Below are 12,144 nucleotides of genomic sequence, written 5' to 3'. Positions count from 1 at the left end.
ACAGTTATGATTACTAACCACATTTCTCTCCATCCTATTTTCTTCTGTTTATTCTTCACTATCTTTTCATTCTGTGCCTCCTCTAAAGTCTGCTTTACTTCTGACCGCTGCTTTCTTTTATTTGCCTCTCTGACACCCCATTTTCCCCTTTCCCTTATGCTCCTCCTCTTCTACTTCCCTGTTGGGGAAGACAGATTTTATTATGGGTTGAGTGTATGTGCACATGTATGTATGTATGTATGTATGTATGTATGTATGTATGTATGTATCTTCCTTCTTTGAACCAATTAGATGTGAGTGAAGGTTCAAATGTTGTCAACCCTCCCCCACCATTTTCCCCTCCAGTGTAAAAGCTCTTCATTGCACACCTCTTTTATGTGATATATTTCCCCCTATTCCTTCTCTCTCTTTCTCCTTTTCCCAAGGCATCCCTATTTCTCTCATCCATTTTTTTACATCATCTCAACATAATCGACTCACTCCTGTATCTTCTATATAGAATCCTTCTAATTGCCTAGCAATGATAAATTTCTTACAAGTTACATGTATCATCTTTATATGTATGTACATATGTTATATATAGATGTATGTATGTGTGTATATGTATGTAAACAATTGGACCTTACAGGTCCCTTATGATTTCTCTTTCAAGTTTACCTTTTATGCTCATCTTAAGTCTTTTATTCAAAGTCAAATTTTTTCTTCAACTCTGGTCTTTTCATCAGGAATACTTAAAAAGTCCTCTATTTCATTAAATATCCATTTTTTTCCTTTGAAAGATTATATTCAGTTTTGCTGGGTAGGTTATTCTCGGTTGTAATTCCAGGTCATTTGCCTTTGGAATATCATATTCCAAGCTTTCTGCTCCTTTATCTGATAGCTGCTAAATCTTTTGTGAGGTTTTCTTCTGGCTGCTGAGTATTTACTCTTTGATCTAGGAACACTGGAATGGGCTATAATATTCCTGGAAGATTTCATTTTGTGATCTCTTTCAGGTGGTGATCATGGGTTTTAGGTAATCCAATAATTATTTAATTATCTCTTCTTAATCTATTTTTCCAGCCCAGTTATTTTTCTGATGAAATAGTTCACATTTTCTTCTTTTTTTCATCCTTTGTCTCATTGTTTCATGATGTCTCACACAATCATTAGCTTCCACTTGTCCAATTTTAATTTTTAAGGAATTATTTCCTTAAGCAGGCTTTTGTACCTCTTTTTCCATTTCACCAATTTTACTTTTTAAGAAGTTATTTTCATCAGTGAACTTTCACACCTCCTTTTTCATTTGGCCAATCCTGTTTTTTAAGCTGGTATTTTCTTCAATATTTTTTGTGTCCCTTTTGTTGTTGTTGAGTCATTGCAATCGTGTCTGAGTCTTTATAACCCTATTTGGTTTTTTTTCTTTTGTTTGGTAAAGATACTAGAGTGATTTGCCATTTTCTTCTCCAGCTCCTTTTACAGATGAGGAAACTGAGGCAAACAGGGTTAAGTGACTTGCCCAGAGTCACAAAGCTAGTAAACGTGTGAGGTCAGATATAAGTTCAGGTTTTCCTGACTCCAAGCTCAGCACTCTATCTATTGAGCCACCTAGCCCTGTGCCTCTTTTACCAAACTGTTAATTGTCTTTTCATAATTTTCTTCCTTTGCTTTCATTTCTTTACCTCACTTCCCTCTACCACTCTTATTTGATTTTTTTTTTTGGCTAGGCAATGGGGTTAAGTGACTTGCACAGGGTCATACAGTTAGTAAGTATCAAGTGTCTGAGGCCACATTTGAACTCAGGTCCTCCTGACTCCAGGGCTGGTACTCTATCCACTGTGCCACCTAGCTTCCCTGACTCTAATTTGATTTTGAAAATTATTTTTTAGTTCTTCCAGGAATTCTTGTTCAATGTGTATCCAAATTCACACTTTTTCTTTGAGGTTTTGCTTGTAGTTCTTTTGACCTAATTGTCTTCAGAGTTTATGTCTTGAACTTCCCTACCCCCATGATACCTTGTGATTTTTTTTCCTTTCACTTTTCCTCCCCATTTCTTGATTTTGAATTTTAGGTCAAATTTGGGCTCTGTTCCTGGTGTTGAGTGGTCAGGTCACTGTCAATATTCAGGCTTTTACATGCTTCTGTTTTGAGCGCAAGTTCTGGGGGTTTGGAAATTTTTGGTGCTTTCAAGGTAGTGTGATCTAGGTAGAGGTGTCCTTACCAGAAAGGGTCCCTGATATCGTGGAATTATAATCAATACTGTTCCTCAGGATCCCTGATCCTTTGAGACTGGAAGTGATATTGTTTCTCAGGGTCACTGATTACTTGTAACCAACAGTGATACTACCTCTCAGGGCTTCCATTCTCTCTTCACCCTTGATCTAGAGACCCAAAAGTGGGTATAAGCAATGGAGTTGCCAAATGGCATCTGGTCCTGCATCTGGTGCTAGCACAGGAGTCTCCTATGATCTCTTTCTGACTAGTTCTCAGGTCTCCTTACCATCTCTGGCTTGAGAGCTCCTAAAGCTGCTGCTGCTTGTGTTACTACCACCTGGTCCCACCAAGAGTGTTTCATTCATTTGGGCTCTATTTAGCTTCTACCCCTATGTCACAGATTTCTTTTTCTGACTTCCTAAGTTGCCTTGGACTAGAAGAATGTCCTACTCTCTGAGCTTTTGTTGGCTCTGCCATTCCAGAATTTGATTTGAGGTGTTATTTAAAAGTTGTTTGAGGGGACAGCCAGGGGGTGTTTTCTCTACTCCACTACCTTGGTTCCACTCCCAGAAGTCCTCTTACTGATGATCTTTTGAAAGGTGCAGAGAATACAAGATTCTGCTGTGTTTACTATGTTAATTACAAAAAAGCATTTAATTCAGCAGAACAAAATGCAACCTTTAAGTCTTTTAAAATTCTTCTCCATAAAGTATCTTCCATGCGTATGTTAAGATCATATAAGACTCTGACACAGAGATAACATTGTTCAAAGATTGTTTGAAGTGTTATAACAAGAGGTTTGCCAGTGTCATAGAGGAAGCTGTGCTCAAGGTCCAAATGGAAAAAAAAAAGATTACTCATGAATAGAGGTGTCTCCAGATGCTCCTGTTTTTAGATGGCCCTGAAATTATTAAACGAAGCCTCAGAACATTAAAGAGAGTGTGGATCAAAGAGCTCTACAGACACACATATTAGCCTAGCAATCCATATGAGAAAACTCAAGCATATGAGGAATTAGATAGGCAGGCTTTTGAGTTAGTAAATCAGTTTACATACCTTGGGTAAATACTGGCAAATGGACAATCATCAGAACCCAGAAATGAGTAAGAAGAAACAAACACGATAAGTGACATTTAAGAAACTGTTCAAAGTCTTCAGTGATCCTGAGCTTGTAGTACCTCCTTACCCAGGGTTGTAAAGCCCATCTTTTCAAATGTCCATATTCTTCTGGTGATCCTATGTGGCTATAAATCATGGAAGTCATGATCTCTAGCAATGTGCAAAAGTGGAGTGCCCCCAGAAGTGATAATAGTCAAGTATAAGTAAAAAGTGAAGCTAATGGCATATATGGTTGTCTAAATACTCAAATGCATTTTAATTAAGTAAATATACTGAGTGGTATCATTTTCAGTTCTTTGAGTTGTCTGCACATTAAGAACGACTAACTGTACTGCTTATACTATCTCAGGATTACATATTACTGAAGTGATATAGGACCTTGGAACAACCAAAAGACTTACTGGACTTACCTTCAACCACAAATCCTTTTCAATGACAAAAATTTCAGAGACATGCATATTAAGTATTATTTTGCAGCATTCAAAAAAGATTATGATAAATTATTCATGTCTAACATCTACTAGAACAGGAACTTAATATTATTTTCACATTCTGAAAGTACACTTAGAAAATATTTACCTGGTTTGCGTTCTAAAAGCTGTTGGAAATGAAATACTGCTTGTTCATAGTCCTGTTTTCTGAACATGAGATCAGCCATCATCTGCAAAAGTAAATATTAATTATTTTAAAAATATTGTCACATATTCAAAAGTGTTTTCTGTAACACTGGATTTATAAACATGAAAAACATAGCCTGAAAACATGAAGAAAGTACAAAGATACATGAAAAGGAGTCTTTTTTCACCCTACAGGATACCATGGGGTGATGGTTCTAGCTCTCTTTAAAACAACAGAAGCTTTGCTCTGAGACTAGCATGGAGGGAAGTAACGAAAGATGAAAACTGGATCCCATTGTTAGCATAAAATTATATTTTCATCAATTATATGTTTCTAGGCATAATTTAAAAGGATTGATTGCCTAAAATGTTTGGTCCAAAAGTAAGCTGACAAGTATATTTTGCTCTCACATTGCTGAAAGGGTCATATTAGATGAAAATGTTACCCAAAATTGATAGTGGAAGAGGTAAAATAGTATTACCATTGGCTACAGTTTTATCAATACCTTAATAGAATTAAAAATTAACATTCTTATGTGAGTCTCTTTTTTTGTTTATACCTTTAAAAGTGGGCATCTCTTGTGCTTTTCACCTTAGATATTTCAATAATGCACCTGAATCACTGAATAAATAGATCACAGTATTTTAATCTTGGAAGACTGTAATCTAATCTAACCTTTTTTATTTTGTATAGGAAATTGATGTCCAGAGAAGTTAGATGATTTGACCATGGTTAGATGGATGATAAGTGACAAAATGAGGCTACCAGTTCCTTTCTTGAAATTTCCAGTGTGTGATGAATTGTGTCATTCCCTGGGTGAGATGGACTGGAGTTTGAAGGAGAGGAGGAGTTGACTTTCTAGGAATTTCTAGTGCTTTCCTTGTTTAACAGTGCTTTAATCAGAGGATGGTTCTTCTATGAGTCAGTAGGCTGTAGGAGCTCCTGCAGCAACCCAGGGAAGGAGGGTTGATTTTTCTATAAACCCCAGAGGTTGTCCCCTTACGATGGAGCCATGACTCTTAAGTGGACGACTGTTATCAGTCTCCTCTGGGGGAGGTAAGACTCATCAGTGCAGGAAAGAAGTGTTTTTGACTGTTTATTGGCTCTTTGTTTAAGTCCTTTGTGTTTAGCGTTTTTTGTAAGGTAAAATAAAACCGCTCAGTATTCAATGTTTTGTTAGTCTGAGTATTTGTTTTCATCAGAGCTGAAAGCTCTTTTACTTTTTTTCTGTGGAGACCTAGACATGAGCTATATTATGATATTCCCAAGGGAAGCTCTGGGTGACATAACCCAAAGTGAAAATTTTGTGAGAACCCTTACCCTCTCTCTCCCAAAACCGTCGCCGAAATAGAACCCAATCCCTGTAAACCCAGACATTAGGTCTGGACTACACGTTTTATCTGTTACACCTATCATATCATCTGCAGCTTTCCTTGTATGAACTTCCACAAAAACTCTGCCTTCTCCTCAAACTCCAAAGAACATAAATCAAAACACACATTTTTAAAACATGTATTAGTCCTAAAATAACCTAAGTAAAAATATGATGCTGGATGAAAGTGACATCAAAAATCAAATTATCTTACTGTATCTGACCAAGTTCTTAATTTTAGTCTCTAATATATGAAAGTAGTCTAAATATCTTTTTGGTCAAGAAGAATAATTTAGTGCTAAAAAGACAAGTAAAGACTTGAACTGTACCATTATCCCATGTTCTGAAATAACTTAACTAAAACACCCTCATGTATACCACAGCAATGAAGGCAAAAAAAAAAAATCTGAATGAGGGAATACAGATCAAATACTCTGCTGAATAAGCAAAATATTCTTTCAATACCATATATGAACAATCTTTAAACCAGGTAGCATAAGCAGATCCCAAAAGTTCAGCTTTTAGACACTAGTTCCTGGTCAAACAGATTAGATTATATGAGGTTCAGTAAAATCAATTGAGAATTTATCTGTCAAGCTACAGAAATTATCTGTGTATATCAAGTCTAAACTCCTGAAGTTAAATTCTGTAAAGAAATGAACACTTATGTAACATTTATGTAACATCTACTATGTGCTATACACTGTGCTAATCATTATCTCATTTGATACTCACAACCACCCTGATCCCCCTTTTATAGATAAGGAAAACAAAGCAAACCAAAATTAAGTGACTTGCCTACCAGTTATACAGTGAGTTAGTATCTGAGGACAGATTTGAACTCTGGTCTGCTTGATTCTGATACCAGTGCTCTATATACTGGCCTATCTACCTGCCTTAAAATACATCTTTCTATCCCACAAACACTTGAAATGTCAACAAATACTGTTTTCTAGTTACAAATTTAGTGATGTCACAACTGTATTTATTCTTCAAAGAATAAACATTAATTTGATTTTTTTCTGATTAATATTAAGAAATCAACTAATTGAAGTATAAATTCAAGTTTTGACATTATTCACTTAACTATGATGCCATTTTTCTTATTAATGGTAAGAATAGCCTTAATCTTTGCAATGTGGGTAACTCCTTCCACTATTGCAGATTGCAACCACATACACATCCTGCTTGAATCTTCAAGTTCTCCAATAAATCTTCCACGGAGGTCCACCCAATGTCCTGCAGATCTTCCTCCAGATCTTGACAAGTATGCGGGCCAGCTGTCATCCCTCACTGTCAGTTTTGCCTTTTCTGGTAAGACCTCTATCTCTGATAGTATCCTTTACAGAATGCCTGTACAATTCTTTTAGTAACACACTTGTGGCTCACTCATACCCATCATGCACCTTTACCAAAAGGTATTCCCTTTTGGTTGACCATTCTATAGTAACTGACTCACAGTGAAACCGTATCACCCGATGAATACTGATGTTTAAAAGATGGGCTTTTGTTTCAGAGAGGGGACCGGGATCTTTAAAAGTACTACGTAATTTCCCAAATGTCATCCCATCTACCGTCTTCCTCTTCCATTCTGGAGCCAGTTCATTGTCCAACCAGGATGCTCATAAATCAGTTCTATGAGCTGTGCAGTTAAATGCAATAACAATCAGTAACAGGCAAAAGGATAACAGACATCCTTCATCTGTGCTGTTTTTCAAGTAGAAATAGTTAAACCAATATTTTCTGAGGGAACCATGCCATATTGATTGTATATCCTTTGAAGTAAGGTGGCTATAACAACAGATCAAGGGAAGGCTGCAGATAAAATTCACCTAGATTTTAATAAAAGTCTCTCATACTGTTTGTGTGGAAAAGGGGGAGTTATGAAGACTAGACTAGCATAACTATGTGGATTCTGAATTGTTTGAATGGCTGGGACCAGAAAAAGTTACTAAAGATGTGATGCTAACTTGGAAAGAGGTCTCCATAGAAGTGCCAAACAGATTGGTGCTTGGCTCTGTGTGGTTTAATTAATGACCTAGAAAAAATAAAGGACTTGGATAAATTTACTGAGGTAAAATTTTAACTCTGAAGTTCTGTTTCAAGATTTTCTTTTTTTTTTTGTCAAGATTGATGATTCAATTCCCCTGGTAGTACATATAGTCATTAGTGATTAAAAAAGGATTTTACAGGAAGAGTATTAATATTTAAGTTAATGTTTACAGGTTGTCTAAAATGGTGCTTTAGCAGTTTTCTGCCACTCTGCCACTATCATTGTAGAAATGGAAGGAGGCCTCATAGGACTGACAATTTGCATTTTTCTTTGTTTTATAATTTGCCATTGCTGAAGAATGCATCACTAAATGGCAAGTTTACTGATAATGAGCTTCTCCATAATTAGCTAGGCTGGTCCTTGGAAAGTTGCCTTAGTGTGCTACCAGAACCAAGCCTTTCCCACATCAATGATCTGATGGAACTTGTGATCCTTGGGCATTGTGTTTCTGTACCCAAGGTCATCTATGTCACAATGACTCACTGAAGTAGGAACTTAACTCACAACATACATAATTTCTGAAACTTTACCTGGAACATATAATTATTTCAGCAATTTCTCTTGAGAAGGTGTAAAGAAAAACAAATACTTATATTTGTTGTAGTTGAATTTCTTATAGCAAAATTCACTAACCATGGTAGCAGCTTCATTATCTTGGTCATTCTTGAGTAGAAGTGTACAATGACGCTGACAGGCATCAGGGTCATCTTGTGCCAGGTACAAACGTGCAAGTTCCAACATTGCCTATATATATATATGAAAAAAATTAACACATATGAAATTTTTCAGGAATCTCTAGAACTATATTGTGAATAAGAGAAATATTTTGCCAAAGACTAAAATTTCAGGATAGCCAAAAAAATAGCTGAGTTGAAAAATACAGGGCTAGATCCTAAATATAATATTATGGTAGTAGAAAAACATCAGATGCTTTCCATGTGTTTTTTGTAATTCTTCCAGGATTTTAAAAAACTCTGCAATTTCAACTTTTGTAAACACAATGTGGTACAGTAGAAAAAGTACTTAACTTGGAGTCACAAGAGTTGGAAAGGAGAGTAGTTCAAGCCCTTTCTCTACCACTTCTAACTAGCTGTGTGACTTTGGGCAATGCATAACTTCTTTAGGCAATTTTCTTTACTTGTAAAACAAAGGGGTTAGACTAGATAATTTCTAAGGTTTCTTTTATTCCCTGATACTCAACAAACTAATACTATACCTTTGGTTATTAGGGAAAGGGAAGTGTTTGTTTTGTTATATTTCAGTAATCCTTAAAAAATACTTTTAAATTTTGTTCTCACTTCCAAAAAACAATAAATTAGGTTCAAAATTTGCAAACACAAGCTTTAACTTTCAGAATACAGTGATATTTGTCTCTTCTTTTATTCAAGAAATTTTACAAGCACAGTATGCTTGTTTAGCTTAATAATTAAGTAGATCTTAATAAGAATAATCGAATTTCAGCTAGCAGAAAAGCAGGAAAATGAATTAAGCTTGCCCATACATTTTTATTTTAGATATATCTACCAAATACTTTCCCACCTCAATTTTACTAATCATGTCCTAATCACAAATTTATGTATCTAGTCTGAAATGGGCTAAAACTAATTACTGAATCACATGATGAAGAACACTTGAAAACAATGACTTAGAGATTTATTTTACACTTATACATGGAACTTTTTTCATAATAATTTCATTTGCTAAACATTTCCTGAGGCATGATACCAATATCTTTGTTTTTATTCTGAATTTGTTTCCTAACAACATTTCTTTCATTTTCTTTCAAAATGCAATTTGTGTTAGATTTCTTCTCATATGTTTATATGATAAGATAGAATTTGGTATTATGAGAAATTTGAAGGTATCTGGTATCAAAGACACTATGGAAAATTTATAAGACAATTGACCTTGTTATCTGTTTCACAATAAACAAGAGCCTCTTTGTAAAATTTAATTGATTTCTCATAGTCTCGCTGAGCAGCAAAATGTTTTGCAATCTCTGCACAAATTTCAGCTGCTAACTGTTTCTGTGTGGGAACTTCATCTGGCTGCTCCATTTGAACACGTTTTAGTACTCGGGCTTGTAATTCTCGAGCCTGAAAGCAATAAAGGATGATGACATGAGAAAATGGAAGAAGGAAAAGAAAAGAAAAATTGCATTATAAGTAAATAATTTACAAATAACTGTAACATAACATTTCCCACATTACTGGCCTGGTAGTTTGTTTGCAAACAAAATGCCTTTCCTATATCTCATTTTGCATTCATAATTAATTTAAAGTGAAAATGTCCCATGAAAATTTTCGCAAGTGAGACAACCTATATTTTCTTTCGAAGTGTATAAAAATGAAAAATTTTGAATGACATGAGCAATAAAATTTATTTTATTTATAGTCTCATTTATGTAACACTTAAAGTTTGCTAATCACTGCATACATTATCTCAACTGATTCTCACAATAGTGGACCTATCTTTCCACAACCCTTCCAACAACGAATTTTCCAACGTTTTGTTATCTTGGTTGCTTTGCTGGGTGTAAGGTGAAAAACTTCAAAGTTGTTTTGATTTGCAGTTTTCTTACTATTGGTGATTTGAAATAGTCTTTTATATGGTTGTTAACAATTTACAATTCTTTTAAGAACTGTTTGTTCATATCCTTTGACCATTTATCTATTAGGGAATGATTCAGTCTTAAATATTTGTGTTAGTTCTCTACATACATTTGAAATCAGAACTGAATCAGAGATATTTGATGCAAATATTTCCCCATTTGACAGCTTCCCTTCTTACACTAGTTGCATTCATTATATAAGTGAAAAAGTTTTTCAATTTTGTGTAATCAAAACTATTCTATGCCTTGTAATAGCTTTGACACTCCCTATTTGATCCAGTACTCCTGCCTTAGGCATAGCTGTGAAAAACACCTTATCTAACTCTTTTTCAAAAATTAAGTTTGCATTTATGTGTTCTGTTTCTTACACCATCAGAGTTATCCCAAGTATCTCTTCCACTACCCCTTCCACAGCCATCTCACATAACAAATAGTATTTTTTTTAGAGACTTATGATCTTTAGGTTTTTCTCTAGGCATCCTGTCTTCAACATCAGCATTTTTGCTTACATAGTAAGCATATTTTCTTTTAATGTTATTGTTTCTCTTCTTCTAGACTGTTCTTCATTTCTGTATATTTGCACTCCTAGTCTATTGTTTCTTTTGTGAAACTTGCTATTGTAAATTTCATCATTTCTATTCTGTATTTTCTATTAAGTATTTATATTACATTATTTTTTGCTATATAGGTCATAAATTCTGTTCTCATAATTCTCATTTCTTTTTTTAAATCACTCAAGAACAGTGTATTGTGGTTCCATATTCTTGTCACATTCCACAGGATCCTCTGTTTCATTAAGTGTTGGATCATTTTATTTTGCAGTATTAATTCACAGATGTCTGAACTAATTTATTAGATCTGGAGGTCATATTTCTATTGGCTGTTAATGATTCCTGTTGATTTACTTGTATATGTTCAAGGTCTTTGAGTTTTTCTCTTCCTGAGATCTTTGGTACTTTCAAAGTCCCTTTTTCCCCTTCTTTTTCCATTTTACTTACTTTCTGAGTATTTGACTCACCCCCCTCTGATAGTGGTGTCTCTCAAAGTGTTTCAGCCTCCTTCTGTGCTAGGCAATTCACAGGACACCCTCACTGGATGCTGTGTACTTTCCCTCAGTCTTAGTGGAATGTCGCACAGCCCATACATACTTAGTGTCCTGCTCCTGTATCCTGTCCTGTTCCGTCCATTCCTCAGCATTCTGCTCAGGCACTAACAGTTCAGAGAGCTGCCATGCTGGTGCTGTGAATGTGATTTTTATAGTATGGGTCTTTGAGGCTCTGGAAGGAGGGAAGGGTGGGATGTGGAGTTGAGCTCTATTTTAAGCCCAGACATATGTCTTGCCCCTTTCACTCTGTTTCTGGCTTTCCTGCAGACATTTTTGCAGCACATAACATTGTCTGCCACAGTGCTATTGTGTGGCCCCAGTGAACTTCCTTAGTCTGGGGTGTAGCAGAGACATGCTGGTTATTTATCCTGGCCAAAGCAGATTTCCACAGCTTTGAGTTGCGATCTCCATGACGCTGGAAAAAAAGAGATGATGGTATTTTCTAGGCTCAGGGCAGATGGCATGGAATGTGGGTAAGAGGTGATGAGTGAGCAAAATGTAGAAATCAGTTCGTGATTTTTTTTAAACCTCCTTTTGGATTCCAGGTGTTCTAAATCATGGAGACAATGGAAACTTCTTTATCTTTGGTTCATATTTTCCATTTTGGAGAGATTTGAGAGGTTGAGGGATCAGAAAAAATATCTAGTCCTCTATATTATTTATTTCCCAAAAGTCCTGATTCTAATCTAATTTATTTTTAATAGTGTGATTTTTAATACATTATTCAAGTCACACACCCATTTTCATTTTATTATAGCAGATGGTGTAAAATGTTAGTCTAAACATGAATTTCTGCCACAATCCTTTCCAGTTTTCCCAGCAGCTCTTGTCAAATAGAGATTTTTCCCAAGTAATTTATATTTTCAAGTTTATATAACACTGGGCTGCTGGATTAAACTTTACTCAATTCTTACTTTAATGTTTCACTTATCAAGTCTTCTATTTTCTGTTGTTATTGCTATTGTTCAATTGTTTCAATTGTGTCCAACTCTTTGTGACCCCATTTGGGGTTTCCTTGGCAAAGATAACGGAGTGGTTTGGCATTTCCTTCTCCACCTCATTTTAGAGATGAG

The 12,144-nt window shown here is 35.4% G+C and overlaps 1 protein-coding gene across 2 annotated transcripts in view; it reads right to left on the bottom strand.

Annotated features, from left to right (window-relative positions):
- The window catches only part of TTC21B (tetratricopeptide repeat domain 21B), a 100,853-nt gene that overhangs the window by 26,215 nt on the left and 62,494 nt on the right, over positions 1 to 12,144 (bottom strand). For both annotated transcript variants that reach the window (XM_027866205.1, XM_027866206.1), the window contains 3 exons: positions 9,263 to 9,451; positions 7,989 to 8,099; positions 3,892 to 3,973 (listed from right to left, as the gene is read on the bottom strand). In XM_027866205.1, coding sequence (XP_027722006.1) covers positions 3,892 to 3,973; positions 7,989 to 8,099; positions 9,263 to 9,451 — 382 coding nt within the window. The remainder of the gene's footprint in view (positions 1 to 3,891; positions 3,974 to 7,988; positions 8,100 to 9,262; positions 9,452 to 12,144) is intronic.

This window comes from Vombatus ursinus, unplaced genomic scaffold (genome assembly GCF_900497805.2).
Source record: "Vombatus ursinus unplaced genomic scaffold, bare-nosed wombat genome assembly UNPS02014779.1, whole genome shotgun sequence".
Classification (NCBI taxonomy): Eukaryota; Metazoa; Chordata; class Mammalia; order Diprotodontia; family Vombatidae; genus Vombatus; species Vombatus ursinus.
This window is presented reverse-complemented; position numbering and strand designations above follow the sequence as displayed.